The 27779-nt window shown below is 37.1% G+C and overlaps 1 protein-coding gene and 1 non-coding gene across 2 annotated transcripts; both read right to left on the bottom strand.

Moving 5' to 3' along the window:
* Positions 1-3497: 3497 nt before the first annotated feature.
* LOC145677844 (small ribosomal subunit protein eS4) lies at positions 3498-25779 on the bottom strand (the record flags this gene model as incomplete). The annotated part of the gene is given in 3 exon segments (XM_081748154.1): positions 3498-3694; positions 16616-16745; positions 25608-25779. Coding segments are annotated over 3 exon segments (438 nt in total), but the record flags the coding sequence as incomplete, so codon positions are not given.
* LOC145677845 (small nucleolar RNA SNORA16B/SNORA16A family) lies at positions 10681-10812 on the bottom strand. The gene has a single exon (XR_014130052.1). It is a non-coding gene; the product is annotated as a small nucleolar RNA SNORA16B/SNORA16A family (small nucleolar RNA).
* Positions 25780-27779: the final 2000 nt, after the last annotated feature.

Below are 27779 nucleotides of genomic sequence, written 5' to 3'. Positions count from 1 at the left end.
AATCTCTCGAACATTTCTCAACCGTACAGGAATCTTATTAGCTCGTAATCAGCACAAATTGGTCTTTCAAATGGCATGCTTAGTTTCTCTGCAGGCGAGAGCTTTCTCTCGAACTTCCTTTGCGAGATTCAAGGATAACAGGACGAATATAATTCCATTAGGTGAACTACTGTTTATATATTCTTCTCTTGACCCTTTGAGTCAAATGGCTGTGTATAGAACTGCACATGTATAATTTTCAATATTAGCTTGCTATCATCTAAAATACCACCTTTCGTTACTTTACGCTATTTATACTTTTGAGATGAATTATCCTAAATTACGACTGGAAACTGCCTTTGCAAGCTTCACATTTGAATTTGAATATCACAACAAACTATTTTTTTTTTCCACAATTAATAAACGTTAAGTTCACAAAAATACGGACTGTGACGCGCAAGAGACTCGCATAAAAGCACCTCGCGCTTTAGTATTTGTGCACGACGTTGTGTATTGCCTTTGTAAACTGTTGCATAGACATTAAAAGCTTCTTCTGCAGTTACCTGGACTCTTTTAGTTGATTTTATCTTAACATTATAATAAGAATGTTTTGAAACGAACTTTTTATTCTATTTTTTTTTAAATATTGACCCCTCCCCCCAAAAAAAAGCATAGGAGTCTGTACGTAGGAAATTTATTGTGGTTTAACTTTGTAGTTTTTTTTTTTTTTTTTTTTTCTAGATCCCATAGTTTTCGAGATACTGAAGAAACATTAACATAGCTACCTTTAAACCCACCTACATCGTTCGCCGATCCTGTACCCACGAGGACTTTTAGTATTACCGCTTGTATTGCCAACCATGTGATAACATGTTCTAACTCTTCATCGTTGTTGAAGCGCTTACCACCAAGAAAAGACTTCAGATGCAGAGAGATCGAAATCGCTACAAGCGACGTCGGGACTGAAAGGAGGATGGCCAAAAAGGTCCCCAGATAAAGCTTTCGAGAAGTTGTTTGGTCACATTCGCAATGTGTGGTCTGGCGTTGTCATTAATGAAAACCACACCATTGGAGAGCATTCCTCTGTCTTTGTTCTGTATTGCACAGTGCAGTTTCTTAAGCGTCTTGCAGTAAACATCTTTATTGATTGTTGCAACTTGTGTTAAAAAATCAATCAGTAAAATGCCTTGTCTGTTCCAAAACACTGTGTACATGACTTTTCAGGGTGTCAAGAATTGTTTGGTTTAACCTTTGTTGGGGACAAAGTAAGCCTCCATTCCATGGATTGCCGTTTCGTTTCAGGGGTGTCATAAGCAACCTTGGTTTCATCCCCCGTGACTATCTGCGATAATAAATTTTCATCATCATCATAACAACGTGTCAGATAATCAAGTGCGCTGTCCATCCGTTGTTTTTTGTGTTCTTCAGTAAGAAATTTAGGCACCCAACGAACGCAAAGTTTACAAAAACCCAGTTTTTCAGTAACAATCTCGTAAAATTTGTGGAAATTCAAGACTAAGAGCATTAATCGTAAACCCTACGGTTGTTCTCAATACTTTCTTCGACTGCACTCACCAGTTCATCAGAAACCACAGATGGACGCCCACATCCTTCTTCGTCATGCACTTGATCACGCCCGTTCTTAAATTGTCTGACCCATCTTCTCACCATTGAATCACTCATTGCATTTTCTCCGTAAACCTCGCAGATTTGTTGATGATTGTCACTTGCTTTTACGTTCTTCACATTGAGAAAACGAATCAGAGATCTAATTTCTCAAGCGGCGGACTTTCTTGATTAACGCTGCCATTATAAACAATCACTACGAACGACACACAACATACAGCGATCTCAAAATGGCGTCATTTCGTTCTGCTTGGATCAGAGTAACTAGTGCGCATGAGCGGAACTACAATCATAGCGCTGCCGCAGAGAAAAATTGAAACGGAACTTATTTTACGTTTTCTCTGAACTTATTTTACGAACTTCCTATCGTATATATACAGGATGTATCACAAGGAACTTTACAGCTTTGAAAACTCTCATTGATTTAGCTTACAGACATGGTTTTGGTGTCATTTTGTAGCAAAATACATCATTTTTTTTAACCTTATATCCAAACAGGTTCAATGTGGCTTCCATTGGTGATGCGGTACACATCCCACCTGAAGTTTCACTACTCCACAATGTCTTCAGACGTACGGGGACGACCTGAAGATTTGTTGTCTTACCGAACATCCAATTTCAAATAAAACACTTATGTCACTGATAAATAGTAGGCCTATTGCGGGAATCTTTACCATATTTTGTACGAAAATTACGTTGGACAGTTGTCGCAGACTTGGATTCTTCACACCAAAACACACAGCTAGCACGGTCGAGACCAGTAAAGGCAGTCATCTTCGCTGCAACTACCGCTAGCGCTTGTGGTGGCTTGTTTCTGAACCAATGTACTACGTGAGTCAAAATTTGATGCATTTTGCTATAATGACACCAAAACCATGTCTGTAAGATAAATCAATCAATCAATATATATTAGAGGGGTTCTTGCTTTTCGATTTCCAATTGCTTTTGAGTCCCACCCCTAAAATAGTTTCGTATCAGACCAAAGCCATGAGAAAAGTTAGCTAAATTGAATAATATTAAATAATGCCCCATGCAACCTCAAGTTCTGAATGCATCTGCAGTATAAAATATGTGGCAAAGATACCTTGTTAAGAACGGCTAGAGGGAGTAACACGACCATTATGGCCACCATCTTAAAAGTCCACCATCACGTATTCAGGTCCAAAATTTGTAATAGCAAGAGTGTCATGTAACATCTTTTGCAGTTGTTTTGCACCAGAAACAGACATCTGATGTTATGTCTATCTTTAATTATGTACTAGTTATTAGATTCATAATACCTGTTTATTAACTTACATTTGTCTTTCCAAACTTACAAGATATCTTTGCCTCATCCTGTATATTGTAAATGCATTCAAAATGTACGGTCATCTGGGACACCATTTAATATTATTCAACTGGGCTAATTTTTCTCATTGATTACTTTGGTTTGATATGGAACCATTTGGAAGGGGTAGGTGGAGAAGTGATTAAAAAAAAAAAAAAAAAAAAAAACTCGAAGTCGAGAAATAAAAACCTTATCAATATTGTATATTACATATATTAACTATATTTCATCTTATAATTACTCATAAAACTTATTCCTGATATTTACTGCAGAAATCTTTTCTATCGTAATATGATTAACCTTTCCTTTTTTTTCTTTTATTTTTTAATTTTTTTGTTATACAGCTATCTTTAAGATATATGGATTTTTAAAAATTCCAATTATTTTATCTTTCAGATGTGAACAATGCGGTAAGGTTCTAGTAAGACGAAGAGACTTGGAAAGACACGTGAAATCCAGGCATCCGATTCAAGAGGAAAATTCTGGGGACTGAAACTTAGGAAGATAAATTACTTTGCTTAAAAAGAGATTTATATAATATAAATGTGTGAATAAAATCAGTCTATTTTTTCCAATTCACATTTATTTATTTTGTTTTAGTAGCTTACATTTTGTTTGTGAAAGGCTTACACTCCAGACTGAGCTGCCTTGGCCGCTAACCTCTTATCTCGTTCTTCAGCAATGCTCAACTTCACACCCTTTCCACGAGGCAGAGAGATATAAGGCTTGTTACCTTTACCTATGATGAATACGTTGTTTAACCTAGAAGTAGTGAAAACCACTATTTAAGTATCTCAATACAGAACAAGTTATATGCATATTAATATACTAAGAAAACTCAGTATAAAATGTCAGTCAACACTTACAGATACAGGTTTTATATACATGTCACAAAAATTAACGTTTTGTAAAAACTATTACATTTGACATATTCTACATGTGTATGAAATAATTACTTAAACCACTATATTACGAGACGCGTACCAAAAGTACATGCCGCTTTGTCATAGTTCAAAGACACAAGGTTATGTGGGTAATCCCAAAAGTACCCGACTTGACGTATAGATGGCTGCTGCGGTTTGAAAACATTACTATCGTCAAAAAGTACCAACCTTATAAAAGTTTGAAGTTTGAAGAACGTCGTTTAGTATTTGTTTGGCAGCCATGAATAGTGAAAGCTCTCATTGAATTCCTAGACCAAAAAAAGTCATCGTATGCAATATTTTCATTTGAAAGGTCTTAGTACAACCAATATCAAAGCCGAGCTAGATTCTACTCTGAGGGAGTCTGCTCCTTCGTTTAAAGCTGTAATATATATTAGGTGGCAGAGATTAAACGAGGACTCCACACCAAATATGAAGAAGAAAATCGACAAAATGGTATTGGATGACCGTCGACTGAAAATGTGCGAGCTGGCAGACATGATAGGCACTTCAGAAAGTGCTGTACCTCGAATATTGACTGAAAGTTTGAACATGAGAAAGCTGTGAGTGATGGGTGCCGTGTTTGCTCACAATAGGACAAAAAACAGCATCGTGAGGAGGTTTCAATCGAGGGCCTGGCAATGTTTCACAGAAATAAAGCCGACATTTGCGTCGATTCATATTCATGGATGAAATATTGGTCCATCACTTCACACCTGAGAGGAGGGAAAAGTCAAAACAATTGAACTCTGAAAGGGAAGAATCGGCTTGAAAGAAGGCGAAGACAGTTCCATCTGCTGGTAAGGTCATGGCGTCAGATTTTTGGGATGTGCGTGGGATAATTTTCATTGATTATCTTCAGAAAGGAAAGGAAAAACAATTATTGGCGAGCATTATGCAAACTTACTGCGTTTGAATGATGAAATCACGAAAAAGACGGCTGCATTTGGCAAAAAGAAAATGTTATTTCACGAAGATAATGCACCCTTTACACATCCGTTATCGCGATGCCCAAAATCAATGAGTAAAGTTCGAATTGTTTCCTCATGCACCGTATTCACCAGATTATTTTCTATTATTTTCGGTTATTTTCTCGGATTATTTTCTCTATCTAAACTTGAAAAAAATGGCTTGGTGTGGTACAAGATTTGCCTACAATGAAGAGGTAGAGTCTGCGGATATGGCTACTTTAAAGAGCTCGATGGTTCACATTATAAACAGGGTATCGAAGTGATTGAACATCGCTGGGAAAAGTGTATCGAGCTAAAAGGAGCCTATTTTGAGAAATAATACAGTTTTTCCCCTTTTTTGAGTGTTCTTTGTTAGGTCGAGTACTTTTGGGACTACTCTCACAAATTAATATACAGGGTGGCCCAAAGTAGGTATACAGTATCGTACGGATCACCTCGTTGCATTTTATATAAGTTCTTATTGTTATCCATCAGGTAGACTTAGCTTCTTTATTATTTGGTCGTTTTACTTATACCGTAAGCCCGGAACAGCCGAAGCAAATAAATCCATAAACTAGGATGTTATACTTGATCAATGAAGGGTGTATACCTACTTTTGGGCCACCCTGTATTTACATCTGACTTAGTTTTGGATTTTTTTAACTGTGCAAAATTTTGCGCTACGTTCGTTTTTATTTCCTTGTTGAAGAAACACTTTTCTTATATCCCTGACCTGAAATAACAGATTTTACCATAGAGGTTTCTAATCAAGACTTTTACATGTTGTAAAATATGTATCGATATTCATCACCGGCTGAAAACTATTTGTAGGGACACCTAACTGTACTGTGTGGAAGTAGATGCGAAAATTTACGGGAGGGGGAAGAAGTCAACTGAAGATCTGCAAACGTCCTAAGGTCCAATTTTTTCAACTATCTGAAAAACATTGCTACTGTTGAGGTCCTAGTTATGGAGGATCTGAAACCTTAAAGGATTCTCTCATGGCATCGTGCAAAGAATTTTGACAGTTCACTTGAAGTTATGGGTCACGATAGATCCCTGAACTGGATCAGAAGATTGTATCTCGGATAAGAAAACCGAAATGGTCTCATCCATTCTGCTCCTCAAGTGACTGTCCGTTTTCAGAACTAGAGGATTCATTGCGAGGCAAAAGTTTCTCAGTCCAGAAGTATTTAATTTTGAATCTTAAAACTAAAATTCTGCCACCCTGCGCTCGAGCACAGAATAGCACACTTGCCTTAAGGGTCTTTACCAGGGTGGAAAAAAATCTTTTGTTGATTTTTTTGATTTAAATCGATTTTTTTTTTTATTTAAATCAAATCTTTCTCCTCGTATAATACAAGTCGCGAACTAAAGAAAAAGCATTGGGAATTAGTATTAAATGCTAATTATGCCATTTAAGTGAAAGTATTGGAGTTCAATTTTGAATTATCCCCAATCGTTAACCTATATCAAAAACCCAAACAATGTTTCTTAACCCTTTTAAATTATGGCTGTATTTAAAGCTTAATTATAGACTTTCAGTCAAGCAGCTACAGCATCATCCTTATTTATCCTAGGATCATGGTACATACATCACTCTCTCTAGAATAGAACAGCTTTTGAAACGGCAACATTCACCTTTCCCTATCATATCCCAGAAGCGGGAAATTTTGAAAGTAATCGGCATTTTTTTTTTTTTTACTTTTTTTTTTTTTAAATTTTGATCCCCTCTGGATTCCCCTGTGTTAACGCACAGATCTCAAAATCAACTGGGGAATACTAAGGTGTGTACTAGATGAGTGTACAAAATTTCAAGCTTCTATCTTGAGTAGTAAGGGTGAGGAAACTCGTGGGGTTTGTATACCCCCCCAAGTACGGCATTTCAATGTATTTTATCAATAGTAAACATTAAAACGAAACAATATTTAGAATTTCTTTGATTGCAATTGCATAACAATACTAACAAACTATATAAAAAAAATCACAAAAGAAACATTCATAAACTTATATATTAAAAAAAATGCTTTTGTAGTATAATCTCTGTGAGTAATGAATGGGGAAGTTACGTCTCAGTATAATACGAATAATATACGGGAGTGAAACGTGATAACCCGCAAATGTGTGTTCATCAAGATTTTACGAACACTTACACTTTTACGAACATTTTTCGTTTTTTGGTTCATGTCTAGGATCATGAGTTGTACATTATTCTCTTCACAATAAAACAAATTTTCAAACGGTACCCTTCAAATGTCTCCATCATGTAAATCACGAAAAAAAGGAATTCTTTGTTAAACTTATCTTTTTTTTAAATTTACCTCTGTGGATCCCCCCCCCCCCTCTTCTAAGGCAGAAATCTGAAAAATACTGAGGGGGTGCACTGAGTAAATGTGCAAAATTTCAATCTTGTAGGTGCAAAAGTAAGCCCGCGAAAAATAATATTTCCCAAATACCCCACATTCCCGTATAAAACAGGATCCCAGGTAAGAGTTTCCTGAGACATCCCTATTTATCCTAGGAGCATAGTACGTACATCATTTTCTTCAGAATAGAACAGCCTTTCAAACGGTACCATTCATATGTCTCCATCTGAGCGGGAAAATCACGAAAAAAGCTATTTTTTGTTAAGCATATCGTTTTTTAAAACATTTTTGCCGCTCTGGACCCCGCTGTTTCCACGCAGGGATCTGAAAAAATCTGAAAATTATTAAGGGGTGCACTGAACGAGTGTGCAAAATTTCAGTCTTCTGAACGCAAAATGTAACCCGCCAAAAAATAATACGCATAACAAAAAATACCTTTTTAAATTTATGACGTCATCTCACACACTGCTTCAACGCAGAAAGGCGTGAAAGCATATGTAACGTGTTCTAAAATGCCTCCAGTCTTGAAGAAAACGAAGTAAAAAGCCTTATTGGTACTTTTTTAATTGAATAATGAAGATTGTACCCTATCACCTAAAAATAGGTGATATAATTTAAAAGGTTAAGCATTAAGGAAAAGGTACAGCAACGTTTGTCAAAATGACACCTTTTTCACAAAAGTTGCTGATTATTGGCAGGGGCCTATTTTTAAAAACTCAGAACTAGCTTGCAGCATGAAATACATAAATTAACTAAAGTTATAAAATTAACAAAAAAAGGAGAGGGGACAGGACCCCTCTAAATAGCTCTATTATCTGGGAACAGACAGACACGCACAAAAAAATTTTCGTCTTAAATGTCGATAGTGATTTCCCCGTTAGAATAGTTGACGATTTTTAAACCCAAACCCAATGTTAAGAAAAGAATAAAGCAAGATTGCTCTGTTACCTGTTCAAAACGGGATTTTCCCTAATCATGCTCTGCATGGCACTTGTTTTCATACTATACTGTACATTTGAGTCATTGTATTATGATTATCAACTTCCATAATCGAAATAACAGAACAGAAATGGGATTTTACTTATTTTCACTTTAAATTAATTTATTTCAGAATTCGATTTAAATCAACGATTTTTATTAAACACATCAAGATTTAAATCAGACTGATTTAAAGCAACCCACCCTGGTCTTTACTACAGCGAAATTAAACTACCGCTAATTTTAGAGATTTTCTGTAATATCTTCAAAACAAATAAAAAAAAAAAAAAAAATCGAAAAGCAAAAACGTAGTGACCTAGACAATACGATTTTGCATGTGATACCATTATCACAACTCATCTATCTGCTTTCGATCTGCAACTGTAGATGGATTTAGCATTTTTGGCGGGTTCTGTAAATAGCGGCATACTAAAAGCAGATGGGTGAATTGTGATAAAGGTATCATATGCAAAATCGTATTGTCTAGTTCACTGTGTTTCTGCTTTTCGAATATTTTTATTTGTTTTGAAGATATTACAGAAAAACTCTAAAATTAGCGGTAGTTTAATTTCGCTGTAGTGAAGACCCTTAATACGGGCCTAATCTTATTTCCATATAGATTGCATTCCTAAAACATCTAATTTTCTCTAGATCATCAATGACCCCCTTACCTTTTGACTAACTTCCCGAGGATTTAGGGTTAAATAACAGGATCGCTAAATGGGGCTTGAGTAGTTCCTATTACACCTATTGGTCAACGTCTTACCATCTGGGACCTCTGGCAATGGAACTGTGAATAAACCCCTTACATGGAACATCTAGAACGGTTCACAATCGACTACTTCGACAAGAATTCAATTTCTAAAATATATGTATGAAGAATACACGGAATATCGAGTGGGCGTACACTAATTAACAGAAGAAATTACAATTTCTGAATGTCTACGTGTCCGATTTTGGCATTCCGAGTCTTAATTGCCAGAAATTACATGTTGACTGGAAAAATGAAAATTACCAATACCAATTACTGCAGTGTGAATCCAGAGTTACATATCACTACCGTTCAACAAACAGATTGGCAGTCACCATGAGAATTTGATGGTAACAGTGTAGGAAAGAAAAAAAAGGCTGTAGCATAGAAGGTGAAACAGATTTATTTTTCTGGCTTGGCATCACCGCTTATGATTTTGGCGCTAGTCTCGTCGTGTAGGATAACTAGTTCTCTATTTGTAGCAAGTTATCGCATGTTTGTAAACCATGTTAGTGAGCAGCTGTGTTGATTTACGTCGAACATCTTCGTTTCTCTCTCCAAATTTGTGTGTATAAGAACGCTTTTCGCGATGAGTATTCCGAATGAACAGTTACATGCCATAAAATGTTGGTGTTTCGGGAAAAGTGCTGCGGATACATATGCAATGTTTCAGCAGGCATATGCCGATTAAAATAGACTGAATAGAGCCACAGTGTACCGATGGCACAAATTATTCCAAGATGGGAGCGAATCACGTACTTTGCTTCCGCATTCTAGACAGAAGATCGTCCGTAATTAACAAGATGCTAGTGAGTATTGTTGCAGCAATGATTCGTGATGGTAGTCATATCGGTGAGAGTGCTAAGTGCCTATTTTGAAAAAGATGCATATCTACTCGGTATAGCTGATTTTTTTTTTTTTTTTTGGTTTCATTAGAATGATTCTAGGAGGGGTCCCCGTACAGTCATGTCCAAACTGATTGTCTCGTATCTATAACTGTCTTCTTATGGGAATATAATTTGATAATGATTTTGCAGGGTACTTTTAATACTGTTACTATGTGTATAATCGAGATATATTTGTGGTAAATTTTATAGGAAAAGAATTATAAATACGAAATTTAGAATGAGTAAAACAAGATGTTGCTAAATGGATAGGAAATGTTTTTTCGTTATATTGTTCTTATTTACTGCTCTTTTCACATGAAATTTATCACATACACGTCTTTGCCAATTATCCACATACTAACATTATAGGAAATACCGGGCCAAATAGTTATCAAATTATATTCCTACAACACCATAGACATGCGACAATCATTTTGGACATGACTGTACATGCTTGTCTTTTAACTGCTATGCAGTCACGACTTTTTGACCTATTGCACTCATTTTGATTTCAATCGGAAGATAATGAACCAAATTTTCACCCTACTACATTTACTAGCCAGTGGAGCTAGCTGTTTTCCTATACAGGAATTAATCTCCCCTTCTCTGTGACAGCCTTTGTCGCCGCAGACGATGGCGAGGCCCTGTAATCCGGCTCTTTTGTACGCGAGATACCATGAGAACAGCCTACAATATGAGATTGATTTTATGTATAATGGCCTCCGCTCATGGACCCGAGCCTTCTAACCCTCGGTGTTGCAAAGAACACAAAGTATTAAAATTACTCAACTTACTGGACAATAATAGTACCTAAACAAATGGAAAAGGCATTGTAGACTTCCTGAAATGAGCCCGTGAAACCCATTTAAAAAAAAAGATTATTACAAAATAAGCACTGTTCCTTCCTTGGGTAATACTATGACAACACTAGTTGCACAGTGACCAATATGAAAGAATTTTACTCTTGGCCTCTGTTTGACTATAGGAAAAAATAAATTTTATCCATAGCTTCGATCAGGGCCCACATTAACGTTCTGTACGTTTTAATTTCTAATTTGTTATATTACGCACAAATATAAACTTTATATTTTCTCCTATTACTAAGAATTGCTTACAATCTACTGAGATTAAGCTTAATACTACTCTAAATTACCTGCATGTTCCAGTAACAATTTAAAGAATGATTTTTTTTTTTTTCCCTCGTTAACCTATTCGAGGAGGATCACGTAAGATGGTGAAACGCGGATAAAGTCACACATTTTCCAAAAAAACAGACTCTACCGTTCAATCACTGTGGAAAATCTATGTTTTACTTCCCACCGTTATGCTGGCTACGCTAAAGGAAACATGATGAGGTATAAATGGAATGATGGAATGAATTAAGTGGGAAGAAACGGGATAACTCCGAGAAAACCCACGCACACGGTGTTTTTCCACCAGAGGTGAACCCTCTACCACTGAGCCACCGCAGCCCTCTCAATCAGTGTGCAGTAGCGAGAGTGAAAACATATTGAGTGTAATCGAAGTGCACGCCAAGTGTGAACTACGTTGTGTAATTCGATTTCTGAGAGCGAAGGGGCATAATACAAAGATGTTCATTGAACGTTGCCCACCCACTCCATACGACAGACAGACTCTGTCGTTTAATCATTGTATAGAGTAGTGAGCGTCAAAACATATCGAATGTAATCGAAGCACCCGCCAAGTGTGATGTGTCTTTGCCTATTTCTGCAGTTGTTTTTGGACAGAAATAGTGATCCATATATTCTCATGAGCAGTATTTATAAAGTTAATACTTTTGGACAGAAATAATGTGAATATCGGAGGTGACCACATACCATGAAAGCAAAATGAGATCTAAACCCATAAGCTTTTCCTTTTAGTCGCGTGATGGAGTTCCTGTTCTGTTGAATACGATACGACTGTTCTGTTGAATAATGTGAAGTCAATTGTTGTTGAAATTGTGATTGTGTACTTAGATAATTCGCAGACATACGAGAAAAAAAAATCAACGTGGCTACACGAAACTGGAAAATGCACCATGCAGTGAAAGGCTGTCTCTGATGGAGGAGCCGGAGGTCATGGACAAAGTTGAAGCTTTGGTGTTTTTCGACAGGCGTGTAATCATCCAAATAATTGCAAGAAAGGTTTGCGTTAGTGCTAGGTCAGTGCACGAGATCATGCATGATGATCTCGACAAAACTGTTGCCCCGTTTGGTCCCTAATTTGCGGTCACTCATTCAAATGAAGCAACGAGAGATATCCGCGGGACGCACACTACAAATGTGAAAGAACAATGAAGACGACTTTTTCACGTTTCATCACGATAGAAATGTTGAGTTCACCTTTACGATCCACACACAACATTGGATCGTTAAAACAAGTAATGGGAACATTCGGATTCCACTTAAATCAACAAAAAACATTCCTCTCCGAGATGCAGGAATTGAATGGATTTTGGGACTGTCGCAGTGTTATTCTAACAGGCTATGATGAAAAAACTAAATAAAAAAACACGGCGCATAATTATCATTCATATGCTTACAAAGTTCGCCAAGAGATTAGGCAAACAAGACAAGGAATGATATCAAAGATGCTGGAATCCTTCATGACAATGTTATAGCTCAGTCCGTTCAAAGAGCTCTGACTTTGTTCGAGCTTAGGCTACGAAAACTTATCCCATCCACCATACTCCCCAGACATAGCACTCAGTACCCTCTTTCACTTTCGTCGAATCAAAGAACTACTGCATGGAAAACGCTCTATGCTTTGTACGATGGATTTTTTTCTTCGAGTCGAAGGCCAGACTTTTACAATAACAACCTACACAGGTCGCACAACGCTGGGTAAAATGGGCACATCTGGACAGTTTTATGCAAAGAAGGATTAATAAATATGCAAAACATTATTAGAGAGATATACTTTCATGAAAGCCACTTGTACTTCTAAATTGTAAGAGAAATATCTATGAACACAGTCCCGTATAACTTACCATAACATGTGTTACACCACAGCTGATTTTATGGTTTATATAAGTTATTTAGGGAGTAATTCATATTACAAGCAATTATTTTTCATTTATTTATTTTTTGACGAAATCAAATGGTGTGCATTTATAGTGACTAGAAAACTGATTTTAAGGTACAGCACATTATATATATTATGCACAGCTTATATCATAAATACTGTCACACGTTGGAATGTGAATAACACAGAGAGTATTAACACCAAAGCAATTTATTTTGGTCATGTTTTAGCCTGATATGTTGTACACCTGACGCACGAATCATTTTTCGAAATGTCCCCCCTTGGCCTTGATGCAGGCACGAAGTCTGTTCAGCCACTGGTCAATGGCATTACGCACCACGTCCATGGGAAAATTGTTCACTGCTCGGGTCAAGGATTGTTTCAGTCTATCGACAGATGGATGCCGTTTATGGCAGACCTTTGCCCGAAGGACTGCCCAAAGTTTGTAGTCCAACGGGTTAAGGTCCGGACTGCTAGAAGGCCAATGAGCGGTAGAAATGAAGTCGGGGACATTCCGTGCCAGCCACTCCTGGATTGTTTTCGCTTTGTGGCCTGGAGCGGAATCCTGCTGGAAGGGCCACCTTTCTCCAGGGAACATGGTAGCAGACAGTGGTTTCACTATAGGTATTAGCACTGTGTCCTGGTACACCTTTGGCAGATATTTTAACACTTTTTTAGCAAAAATTTAGCTGTTGTGCCAGAGTAGCTCACTCCCTACCAAACAATCACTGAGCCAGGATGATGTGCTCTCTGAACCCTTGGAGCTGCCTCAGCAGCTGCAGTAGATGACGTGGCATACACACGGTCATTTGGGCATTTTAGGCCTACTCAACTGTGAACACCTTTTCGTCAGTGAACAGAATCTTTCTGTGCAGATTGTTGGCGTAACGCCGCAACAGTCTCTTTGATTTAAGGACCCTCTGCGACATTAATGTTTGGGTCAGAAAGTGACCAGTCCGCCTCTTATACGTCCGTAGATGTAGGTCATTCCTGAGCACACGAGACATGGAATTTCTGCTGATATTCATCTCAGCAGCCATCGTACTTTGTGTTTGAACAGGATTTCTTTTCCCGACCTTGTGTAGTGGAAATGCTGCTACACGATTTTCGTAATCGCCCCACTCCATCAGAACTCAGTACAATATCAACGTATGTCATGAACAGTCAAACACACACTACATGCATCTTCCGCTTTATACACAGATGGCAGCACTGTACCACTCCGGATGCCTACAGCGCCACTCCACTTTGTGACAGTATTTATGATATAAATATATATTGTTATTATTACCGGTATTAAAAAACAGGGTTCAAGGTATTTATTTTTGGGAACGAAATAAAGTAAAGTGGATACAAATTGCTTTATTCTTTTTGTGTGTGAATCCCCTCCCCCGCCTCTGATCCTTCAGTACTTTTTTATCCTTCCTTTCTTAATTTTTTTAATGATCACAAAAATAAATTATCTTCATTCTATTTGAACATCTACGTTAAATTTCAAGCCTTAATTTATGAAAAGAGCTATAAAATGATATTTTTCAGTGATGGATTACAAGCTTTGAAGTTCCATCCAATTAAAAGTGACAGTAAAACTGGGTGGCGAATTTCAGTACTACAAAACTTAATTTGGTTTTCTTCCGTGCAGTTAGTGGCATGTGAGAGATTACTCGCTGTTTGTTACCTTTGGATTTAACAGTTTTTGATAGGATCTGTGCAAGAACTAGTATAAATAATCCATTAATATTTAAGTGTAATATTGCTACAGTGCAAATTAGTGCAGAAAAATTCAGAATAGGTGAAAGCAACATTAAGTGACAACTAGGATCTTCATCTCTGAGGTACAGTGGCTTGATTTAGGCACCAGGAATTCTCACAGGTGCTATAATTATAATCTTACAAAGAATATGATTTTATATTATATATATATATATATATATATATATATATATATATATATATATATATATATATATATATATATGTATACGCAAAACAAGGTATGTACAGTAGGCGACAAAAGTTCTTTCCGTTTGGTGAAATTAGTTTTGTAAATAACTTCAGAATGGAAGGACAATTTGAGTACAGTTTTGAATAAATTAAAAAGAATAGAATTTTCTGCACGTTCCAACTGTACCACCGTTATTCTCTAAATAAATTTTACCAAACGGAAAGAGCTTTTGACGATGACTGTACATAATTCCTACTTTTATTTATACAAAAATATAGTTGTTTTTGACGTACAAAATCAGTATTTATGAACATATGGAACTACCCCCTACTGGATTTCCTCCATCCTTATATGATGAGGCGATTTAGCGAAAGAGTTTACAGTGTTCTTTCGTTTGGAACATGATTATGTTTTCACTACTTGCTGATACATAATTAATTTCGTATTCCCGATTTGGGATTCCTTTGTCCCAATTTGTAAGAAACAATTGGTTTCTCCAAACTTCTGATTCTGTATGTTGTAACTTAAAATAGTGATTGATTAAAGCTCTAATATTTTACATTTCATTTTTCTTTTTTTCAAGTTTGCCCAAATAACTTTTCTTTTTTAAAGTTTGCCTAAATAACTTTTCTTTTTTAAAGTTTGCCTAAATAAATTTTCTTTTTTAAAGTTTGCCTAATAACTTTTCTTTTTTAAAGTTTGCCTAAATAACTTTTCTTTTTAAAGTTTGCCTAAATAACTAACCTGCACAAGTTTCCCTATAACTTGCGGTTACAAGTACACTGAAACTTGTCAATAACGGATACCTATGGGACATAATTACATTTTTTCCGGGACAGAAAAGATAGTCCGCATTGAGGTGGTGTCCGTTAACAGGGTACCTACTAAAATTCCAAACTGAAATTTCGTTCCCTTCCCTTCACCAAACCATAAAATTTCGTAACATTCTCAAGAGCAAATCTGGGTGTGAATCGGACGGAATTTTCATGCATGCGATAGAAAGTGTTTTGCTTGCGATTTGGTTGCGTCTGAAGCCGATCATATACATTTTTTATGTTGAATTTTGACGTTTTAGAACAAAATTTTCCAGTCTGTACTTATATTTCTACAATGATTAAAAAAAATAATTTAAAAAAAATCGTGACCCAAAAGCTAAATTTCTTTACTTTTCTTGCCTTTTATGGCCGTTTTCTGATTTCGTGACTGATAAACACCCTGGTTAAGGGAAGTTTCACATCATTATTCCTCAATCTACATATCCTTACATCCTATTAGTGACTGTATGCTTCGTGTAAGTATTTAACAAGATTAAATATTGCACTGTCCTAAAGGTAAACGGTAACAACTGTGAAGTTTGTACTGTGTTTATGTTACACAGTTATTAAATTACTTTGTGCTTGACATGGGATAAATATTTGTGGATTTTATGTAACTAATCTTAACATTATCTACATTTAATACGACTCTTGTCTTAATAATAAACGGTAAAACACGTCAGTATTACCATTACCTATTTTCAAATAAAATCAGGCATAGGTAGTGAATGTAGTGGAGCGGCGTTTGTTAACTATTAGGAATTAAGAGTTACTACCAGACAATGAGACTGTTTTCGTATCAGAAATAGGTATTAAAAATTTCTTACGGCCGTTTATTGCATTTTGAATGCTCATTCCCTCTCATCCTTTATTCTACTTTAACCTGTTAAAAGCACCCAAAATAGCAAGACCTCAAAACGATTTAAAAAAAGAAAAGATCTATGTTCAATTCTGAGAATCGAACCACTCAGAAATAACTAAAGTAGTGAAATTTCACACTTTAAATTAACCTTCTGTTTCTGTAACAAACTGAAGCCTTACCTCGTGGCAAACGTGTGCCCTTGTGCATCCTTGATGTGTACGATGTCGAAAGAACCAGGATGTCGCTCTCTGCTTACTACTGTACCAACACGACCCAAGTTACGACCACCAGTTATCATACACAAGTTACCTGTAACAAACAAAAAGGCATTAAATATATTCCACAGGTTCTTACAAATGTGCTTTTGCCTTTTATGAAACAGGTAAACAGCATTAAACTACTTTTATTTATTTTACTTTAGTTTGATTAGAATGGATAAACTATTAATAACTTAGCACATTCTTACGATCTTCAATTATTAAGAGATTGAAAGATAAAGATATAACGTGGGTTTGATTGTACATATACAAGCAAAGATATACTGGCAGCCAGTGCCACATTTCCCATTAGGCGAACTAGGCCCGTGCCTAGAGCGCAAAACTTAAAAATTAAATAACATTTTAAATTTTTTTCCAGTGGAAAGTTCAAAATCAAGAGCCAACTATACTATTTCATGAACAATCCTTTTTTATTATTCTATGTTTAATGGTAGCGTAAGAAATCTAAAAATAATTCAGAACGTATTTCCCATTTGTTATTTTTTGTTACGTAGTTGTAGTAACTGTAGCATCTAGTGAGTGGTATTTAACTGTAATAAATTGTTAAATCATTAATTAAGAATCATTTAGTTATATAAGTTATATTTTTAAGTTAGGAATGAAGGGGGTGGAGGAACATGTAATTATTTGGGGCGATGACAGGAAAAGTGGCCAGGGGCGCCGAGCTCCTAAATGCGGCACTGCTGGCAGCAACAGAATGAGACAGAATGAAGAATCGGTGGGTTGTAAGAAACCCTATACCTAAGAAACAAGATTTAGAGGACGAGAAAATACAGGAAAATGTAATAGGAAAATCAGCAAGTTACACACTTTACAGACGAAGAATGAACATACTACTGAAACAAATAAAGCCAAACACTTACAGAAATATACACTAATGGACTCACCGAGAAAGAGCAGTGAAGATACATACTGTCAACTGTTGCTTGTTCACATGTGATACACTATCAAACTGAGGAATTGTATGCTGTTTTGTTCGGACGGGGAAGGTTATCAACACATATTAGTGATTTGTTACTGTTGTGCTAACAGGCTGACAAGACGTTCCAGATAAACTAGGAACTCTCGGTTTTCCAATAGCTATCCCGTCTCGCGACAAAATTTTTCGGGACATCTAAATGATCTTGTTTTTAAAAATGTACATTTCTTTCGAAAAACTTGGAAGGGGGAAAAGCTAGGTCTTACATATAAATTGTTGACAGCATCTGCAAAATGGCGGTATTTGTTTTGTGTGTTTCTTACACAAATGTTTATGGAACGAAAGTTTAGATCCTGTCGATCTCACCGTGCCCTCGGAAAATATGTGAAACATACTTCGGCCCCACCCCCGTCGCCTTCTTATGAAGGAAATCTTCCCTTTGTTTGGGGGAAGAAGTGAATGGCTCCGGCTGTGTTGCCAATTTGTCATTCAGCCGTTTGGTCTTGGTGAAAGATCGTAAGCTACTTAGAATGGCTAACAAGGCAGTGTACAGCGAAGCCCAGAAAATAATTCGGAATAGCAACCCTGTCCGCATCCAACTACTGAAGAATCTCAGCCGCACCAACTTGTCCCTCGACTGCAGCGTCAGCAAGGGCACACTTGAAATAGAAACGTGTATTGAACTGAAGAAAAACGTTGCCTTAATGTGGAAATATTAAAAGCGTGTTCATAACGAAAACACACTTACATCACTCCTATTCCACATAAAACGAAGGAGCTCCTACAAAATACATACTTCTGAAAAATATACATAAATTGAAAGATACATATCAATATTATTAAAATGATGAGATGGAAATATTAAATAGTTCAGTTTCCACATTCAAAGTGTTTACGTTAATTAATAAATAAAAAAAAATTGAATTAAAATATTTCTTACTGATCACATAATTAATAAGCTGTCATAATTAACTTTTTTTTTTTTTTTTTTAGGGTTTTATTGTGGACTTTCTATGCGTGTCTTACCAAAACAAACATTAAAAAAAAGGAATTTTGCTTCTTTGCTCAATGATTATGATCTGTGCAAACTTTCTCAATTTAATTTCCCAGTTTGAATCATTAAATCAAACCCTACGATTATCTCACGACGATGTGTGTTGTCACAAGTACTTTTCTGTTTTATTTGTAATACGGGTGTGTTTGCGTTCGGCACGATTTATGCAACTATTTTGGCTAATATGACCACGAAAGCCTGGGAAGCTAAACAAATCCTATAGCCACATATAAAAGTTTTCTTCCATCTAAAATGGAATAAGATTACTCATTCTACAATTTTAAAATCTTTGTTACTTCCGTTACGTTGTATAATATAATGTAATGAATTCTAAGACAAAATCTTTTTCAGATATAGACAGTCCTTGACTTATGTAAACACATCGTTCCATAGCTCTCTGTGGAACTTGGAACAGTGGGCGGGCCAATCACAGAGCACTAAATGGTCGCGGGCCTCACTGTAGGTATATCATTTTTACGACAATTGAATAGTGTAGTATTAAATGATGGAACATGTTCATTGTAATTTACATCACAATAACACAAAACAACTGTTATACTGGTAACCAAAATACTGCATTTACTCACTAAAGAGGAGCAGAATAATGTATTTAGAACTCTGTCGGTATATCTAGCAATCCTTATACCGAGGGAAATTTCCCCCAAGTACCTGCACTTGCCAAGTGCTTGTCTTCTGGGCGTTATCACGTTTCGCACTGTGTGATCGATGGAGAATTTCCAGTTCACTCTTAACAGGTTTTGTAAAAGAGAAAAATTATAATAATTATTGTTTTCAATAACTGACCAGCGTGCCGGAAGACAGGGTTAGGCGGGCCGCATATGCCCTGCGGATCGGCTGTTGCACACGGCTGACGTAAGGTTTGTCGCCAACACACACGAAAAAAATATAATTTAATAATAGTAATGCAAAACTTCAATTATACAGGTCAATTCACCTAAGGTGGCCAATTTTAGAGCTGATGGCGAGCACAGCGTACAAGAAAGAACCACGGAACCACAAGTCAGTAGCCCGTGAATCCAGTAGTGAATCACATACAACAATGTGTGGAAGTTGTTGTTGTGAACAACTATTATGTCTGTTAAAGTGACACCTTATTGGAAAGGGTACATATGTGCTTTTTCCGATGCACAATTCAGTGCGACAGTGATTGTGAAAATGTGTGCGGCAAGGGGCAACAATATCAGCAGGCGTACAGTACCAAGGGTAAGCCAGCGCTGTAAAAGCACCGGCCCTAAATATCAAGTCGTGAGAGTGAAAAGAAAGGAAACAGGCATGTCCAGCCAGGACACCACGCGTTGTGAGAAACATCAAGGCATCAGTTTTGAAGAAGAACCCACCCATCCAAATCAACCTTGCCACCTCATGCAGGATATTACAGAGCACAGTGTGTCGTATCATAAAGAACAATTTGGGATTGAAAAAACGTCATAAGGCAATGGGGCATAAGTTACCACCAAGGCATATTCAATAGGTAGTGAGTTGTCCCTCTGGATGAAGCCTGGAATAAGCTTGATGACACCAATAAGGCCAGGGTCATTTTTTATTCACCATATGATGCGAAGGGCCGCGTCCAGTTCGTCCGTGAATGTCGCTATAAGTTTTCGAAAGGTTTCATGGTAGTGGCAGGTTTCTGTGCCCGTGGGAAATTGCCAATGTATCGTGTGGATTCGAAGGCCAAGGTCAATGCAACCTACTTTAAAATGAACATTATGGAACGCTTATACACAACGCACATCCCACAGTTGTATGGCAGGGACACCCGGAATGTGTGGATCCACACGAACAAAGCATCCAGTCACACTGCTCGCAGTTCTGTCGCGTATGGTCACGGAGACCGATGTGTCTGTTATACCCTTCTCGTCCATACCTGTGAAGTCAACAGATGCGTCGCCGATGGATTTTTGCCCCTCACACACCTTCGACGTGCACTGCGTCAGTGGAAATTGCGTTGCAGGCCAATAGCCCAGGCTCGTGGCTACAACATCGAGCACAACCGTTGCTGGAGAAAGGGATTGTCGTGAGCAGGTGAGCGCACAAACTTTGGTCATCGTAGGTGTACTGACTTTCTGTATAACATCATGTTTTATAAATAATGTAAAGAACCTTATATTCTTACAACGCTAATGCTAATTCAATAACAGTAATCATCTACTAAACTACTGTTATAATCAATGTAATTATTAGAATCATTAACGTCTAAGGGTAAAGACATACCGAAGATACCTCGCGATCGAGGTCGAGGTTTAAGTTGCGGTAGCTACTTCGATGTCTATGTCTAGATGGATGAAGGGTGCACATAGCGAGGTGGTCACACCCTCGCTGTTAAGTTCGCAGTTTGAGGAGAAACAATACTGTGACGCGTGGGAAATTATTGCATAAAAATCACTGCAAAACCATATTTTGAAATCGAAAGGAACAAACAATTCATAAATGCATATGCATGAAAAATGCAAAAGTCTCGTCTCTTGTTTCGCAAAAATATCTGAGTCTCATCTTTTGTCCATCTCTATCAATAAATCAGAGACTTACATTTTTTCAATTTTCTGTGAAGAAATGCCCTCTTTCAGTACTCAGGCGAGAAATCATTTCCCAGGGAAAAAAAGAAAAAGAAAAGGTGGAGGGAGTATTAACTTCAGCAAATGAAGTTTCGTTACTGCATTTCCATTATTCGAAGTATCCTTACTATGGATACGTGCCTGTCTTTACAGGTATTTCCTTACTTTATATCAGTAACTAATTTAGAAGAAACCATTTTTTATTAATCTCAGAATTGAGGGAAGGGCGAAGTATTTAAGCATAGATATGATTAAGAGTAGCTTTCTTTTTTTTAATTCCACAATTTAGGGATTTCAGCCCGAACCCCCCCCCCTTTCCCCCCTGTAACTGCCACTGCCTTATATAATAATACGCTACAGTATAATTCTCAAATAAATATGAATAACTTATCTTACATTCCCATTTATGTTGCTATTTTCTTCCATTCTCTATTTAAAACGTGCTTATTATGATGATGTTTGTGTTTCTTATCCCATATTGCTGGAACATTCCTCACTAGTTCTATTAACATGTCTTTCATAATAAATTTAATAGTGTAGCAAAACCTCTCCAGTATAGACATACAGAATCCTTTGCAGACGAAATTTTAAACAAATGAAGACTATTCCGTGCAGCGCTTTAGAGAGAACCAATAAGCACACGATCCGCAGCGATGCTTCCACTGAACATCGATGTAAAACAAACTCTCGCGGTCGACCTCTAGGTCGTGATGTAGCGTACCTCTTCGGTAAGTGCTGACTCATTTGAATGCATGTGTTTGTGCCAGTATCGAGGTAGCGACCGCGACTTAAACCTCGATTTCGATCGCGAGGTATCTTCTGTATATTTCCACCCTAAGTCTTCAAATGCAGCATCGGCGATGTTCCACTGCAGCATTCACTTACATCGGAAATTTCTTACGTCAGCATCAATTTGCGTAACTCGGTTACTGTCTAGTTTTTTACGAACAGACTAAGAAAAACCCTTTCAATTTGAACTTCCAGTGTAAGTACATGTTACGTGGCAGGAGAAAATACAAAATACCGATGCAATGAAAGCACCACGAATTTTTTAGTGTAGACTGTGTACAGTTGCTATCCAATGTCGCCGTATCGTAGATGGCTTAAGAATGTCAGCGTATCCAATGTAGAGCTTATTTATTTATGATCGGTCGCCCCCCCCCACACACACAAACAAACAAACAAACACACACACACACACACACAGAGAGAGAGAGAGAGAGAGAGAGAGAGAGAGAGAGAGAGAGAGAGAGAGAGAGAGAGAGAGAGAGAGAGAGAGAGAGAGAGAGACAGAGATACTCTTAACTTTACAGACTTGAAAATTTAACAAGATAAAAGAGTATTATTGTTAATGTTTGTACTGACTTAACTAAACGTTTTGTAAATCTTCACCACAGACGTGTCGACGACCGACTTCCCGTTCTTTTTCAGTACGACTTCTTTAAAAGGATTTTACGTTGCTTGAACAATTACCATTATCGGTAACATTCCAACACTGAAGAAAAAAAAAAAAAATAGTCGGTGTTTTTGGGATGGTTTTTATTATTAATATTGCTTTTCAAAGTGGCACTGCATTGGTTCCTTGTAACTGCAAGTTATGCAACTCATCACTTCACAATTGTCGTTTTGGTTACCTACGAAACGTATCAAGTGGCTGGAAATTATAAGAGATGCCTTCAAGTTAACACTTGCACTTCCCTCCACCTCAGGACTGGTAACAAGATACAAACACGCTGGTTGTTTTAAAATACGCAAGCATTCGTCAATGCCTGACAGAGATGGCAATACCGTACAGCACACACAATTCTAGCGGCAGCTGTGAGAGTGCAGATTGCTTTTGATACTTACGATTCATTACAAAAACAGCGTGTAATTAATCGTTTTCTCCATTTGCGTGGTGTGACACTGCTTGGAATTCATCGTCAGTTGAGTGAGGCAGTTCAAATTCAGAACGTCGTTGACACCAACCCAAGATAATCTCGGCCTCGCAAAGCCAGTCTGACAACATGATCGAACAAGTGGAGAAAGTTATTTTGGAGGATCGCCGAATAATGCAAAGTTGGCACTTCCGTGGGATTTGTGCATACTGTCACAGGTTTTCACGAGCCGGTGACGATCCAGACTCGACGATGAGACACGCGCAGTTTGAGGAATCCTAAAGCACATAATCTATCGGGCTGGCATTTGGACTTTTTAACAGGGATGTCAGGGAAGAGAATTTTCACAATTTAAGTTTCCTGTTCCATACGGCGATAGAACTTCAGCGATATTTCCGCTGTGCTGCTGGATATCTTGTGTTGCTGCAGTTCAACTTAGTTCACGTCTTGTCCGTATAATGCTGGAATTTCAGGCTGGTACATTTCAGTCAGGACATGAGTTTCGTAGTATGTACCATTGATTTTGACATTTCGCTCCACCCTTTAGAGACACGTTTATCTCTGAGAAACCGGCCACAATCATGAATCCTTTTGGGAAACTGCGCACTGGCGGAAGAACGTGCTTCAGCCCTTGGCATCAACAGGTTTGTATGTAATGGCACGGACTTGACTTTACCTCAGTCTGTAAGGTAAATCCACACCTCATAGACGGTAACAACAAACTTCTACCGATTACCAGTGTGATGAAGTTCATGCAGTCCCCTGTAGTTCCTTTTTCACTCAGTCATGTAACACGGTTTCAGGGCGTGTACACTGCTCTTGCGAACGACCGAGAGGCATGAATTCCTGTGAATGGTGTGGTTCATTGTCGTCTGCAATGTGCAAAATTTGCTGTCCATCTACGTTGTGTGGGGAGATATTCGGAGGTTGCCATACGTCGAGATATATGCAATAGCGGCTGGGTCCTGTTCACGGCAGTCGGTTTCTAGCTGCTTGCGTCAGTATGATGGGTTCCGGACTGTGCAGCATATTTTCGTATAATACGCAGTAGCACGACCTACACGAGAACTACGCACTTCACTTTCTACGATGCGCGACGTCGTGAACTTTGCGTCGCAAAGGGCCATAATGAATCCCTCCAGAATATGCATAGTTTCGGTGGCATCAGACTACTACGCTAGACCACACTGTTCTACTACGTGACTAACGAGATACTGTTGCTTGCCTCTTGGCAAGCTCACGACGATGGGTTACGCATGCGCGGTATAGTTGCACATTGACTTCGGCTCAATATTATAGTCAACCTCCGAAAAACAATTTTCGTTTGATTCTCAATTTTTTCGTGAATTTTTCTTCAGGATACAGTTAGTAAATGTTTTTTGTGTTATGGGAACAGAAAGGTGGGCGTATTGTTCTCTATTCACTAAATAGAAATTTTCAAAAAATCGCTGAATTTCGTATTTTATTCCTATCCCTTGCATTTCTAGTTACCAGTAATATCACTGTTCAAGCAAGGTTACAACGATAACGTATATTTTATTTATTCAGGGAAAAAGTGCTTTACTAACTGGCACAAGCTACTCATTAAAAGAAGAAAATGTAATATGGAATGTCATTTAAAAAAAAAAATGTTAATTTGTAATGATTATTTTTCCGTTGTCATGGAAATGTGCTAATGTTGAGTCGGTTACTAAGGAAACAGTTCTAGTTTTCAGGTATTTGCTTATAGATAATTATCAAGATATAACGAGCCTAGATGTCATGTAATATGGGCATACTTCATCGCTGTAAAGTAACTGATTATTATAGCAAAATAAAGTGTGTTCTATGTAATTTGACTGGCGTGTGATCTTTTAATAAGTTTATCAGTTAGCAGCAGCTAATTATACATGTAGTTTACTGCAAAATATTGACAAGATCAAATTTTAGAGTTATAAGGTAGCTTGAAAAAGCGACAAGTCGGTCGCTGAAATATCTGTGAACAAACAAGTGCTAAATTGAGTACAAATATTATTATTATAAAGTGATTTCAAGATCACCCAAGACCACTATCCTACCAGCATTAGGTCGAAATGAGATCTGAAAATTGTGCGATTTTTATATATTTTATTTTTAAACAAGAACTTAAATTACTTCCGGAAGTTACGGACATAAGTCAATGTTGAAGGACACATTTAACGGATAGGATGTCCCGCTGGGAGTATCATGTGAGAGTTGTTTTTTGTGGGAGTTCTGTGGCTACGAGGGAAGGGCACTGAGTTTTTAAGTTTCTGAAACTAGCTGAAGAATACATCTCTACTACACACATGTTTGGACTAAGGTTTAGAGGTTTCTTTCAAGAACAGAACTTCCACAATGAAATTATCAGCATCTGACTAAAAAATAAAGCTTCCAAGCAATCACAACATGAAACAAGAAAACAGTTCCTACATTATAATTTTAAAATGTTAACTTAGACGCTGGTTACCTGAATCGAATTTGATGTTGTCCATGATCTTTCCACTTGCAATATCTAATTGGATGGTATCATTTACTTTGATGATAGGGTCAGGATAACGTATTGTCCTACCATCGTGTGTTACTAAGAATGGAATACCTTTCGGGCCGGTAGCCACCTTCTTTACTTTACACAACTTGTACTGAAATTAAGAAATAAAATATGTAATTAAAACAAACACAGACAGAATCATTATTCTTTACCTAATTCTGCTATACATTAAGAACTAAAAAATATTAAAATTGTATTACAGGTACGTTGACCTACTTTAATAATATCTCACTTACTCCTGATTTTAATTCTTGAGTTTCCTTATATCATATAGCTTTCGACTTTTCCATATCTATGATCATTGTCTTTAGATACCAAGGAACAACAAGGGTCAATTTTAAGACTATTAAATCATGTCTAAAGCAATTAAGAATATTGAAAATAGCTGTCGCAATAAAAAACATGGTATTCTGTAAGTAATTCTTACAAAAAAGAACAACGTTTAGTGGACTCTTATTTGATTTCTGAAAATGTATTGGGTCAAAAGATCAATTACATTTCAGTCAAAACTTTTAGGCCTTATACCTGGAGAACTACGTATAGTGTAGCCAAACCCAAGCTATCACTTAACTCAGTATGATATGCTTATTGAAAAAAAAAAAAATAAATAAATAAATAAAAAAAATAAATAAAATCGAGTCTATTCAAAAATTTTGTGGATCCTGAACTAAAAACTAATTATTGACCAAGATCGCAATCTTCTGATCCATTTTTTGAATCATTCCTAAAATTCTTGTTTTCATATAAAACGACCTTTTCTTTTAAATATAAAAATGTTATTTATTTATAATCAACATAAAAATGTGATTATTTATTTTAGCATGTAAATAAATAGACTGAACAAGTTTATTAAGGACTGTATTTTATATAACTGGTAGCTCATCATAAAATTTTGTTTGGTATGTTTACTCAAACAAGGTCTGCTGCTTAGAGAAGTTTTTTCCAAACAATATCGAAGTTTGATACTACTTTGAAGCAGAAACTAGTGGTGAAAAGTCTCTATTCAAGAAGTAGCCATCTATTTGTAGTACTGTTGCTACTGGTCTTTTAAGACCTAGGGAACGCGTGCCACAGGATCTAATTTGAAATGAAATCTTTAAGTTTTACGTCCTACAGTTATGCCGGTTAGGCTAAAGGAGACGGTGATGATAGATGAGTGAAATGGTGGAACGAAGAAACTGGGAGGAAAGGGAGAACCCAGAGAAAACTCACGAGCACGGTATTTCTCTACCACAAAGTCCACACGACGCGAGCTGGGATCGAACCAGGGACCCCAAGCACCGGAGGTGAACGCTCTATTACTGAGCCATCGAGGATCTAATTTGGTGACATTGAAGAAAACAATGTGTTCTGACACACACATCTATACAACTCAAGGTATGTATGACGGATGTAGCATAGAAGTAAAGAGTGGGTGTAAAATAACAGAAGAGTTTACAGTTATGATAGACGAGCTTACAAAGGATATCCAAGAATAAACACCTTGGAATATGCTACTTGCGGATGATCTCGTGGTGGTGAAAGATTCTGAAACTAAACAACAGTCAATGAAGTGCGTCATCAGAGTGTCTATTAAAATTCCAAAATGAAATTTCGTGACCTTTTCTTTACCAAACCATAAAATTTTGTAACATTCTCTAGAGCGAATTTGGGTGCGAATTAGGCTGCATATTCATGCATGCAATAGAAGTGTGCTTTGCTTGCGATTTGATCGAGCCTAAAGCCGACCATAGACAATTTTGGCAGTGAATTTTGACGTTTTATACAACAAAGCTTTTCAGTCTGTACTTATATTTGTACCGGTAATAATAAAAAAATAAAAATAATAATAATAAAAAAAAAAAACCTAAGAGCTAAATTTCGTGACTTTCATGACCGTTTTCTGATTTCGTGACCGACAGACGGTCATTCAGGTTCTCCTCATCCCAAGGAGTTCAAGAGACAGAAGGTAGCTGGGCAAGTGTATGCAACATTCTTCTGGGATAAGGATGGAGTCGTACTCCGATTACTTGCCCAAGGGTCAGACATTTAATGCAGAATATTACTATGCATTACTCACAAAACAGAAAGACAAACTAAGTGCAACGATGC

This window comes from Thermobia domestica, unplaced genomic scaffold (genome assembly GCF_964235325.1).
Source record: "Thermobia domestica unplaced genomic scaffold, izTheDome1.hap1.1 HAP1_SCAFFOLD_1459, whole genome shotgun sequence".
Classification (NCBI taxonomy): domain Eukaryota; kingdom Metazoa; phylum Arthropoda; class Insecta; order Zygentoma; family Lepismatidae; genus Thermobia; species Thermobia domestica.
The sequence above is the reverse complement of the archived record's forward strand: the minus strand, read 5'-3'. Positions and strand labels throughout refer to the sequence as shown.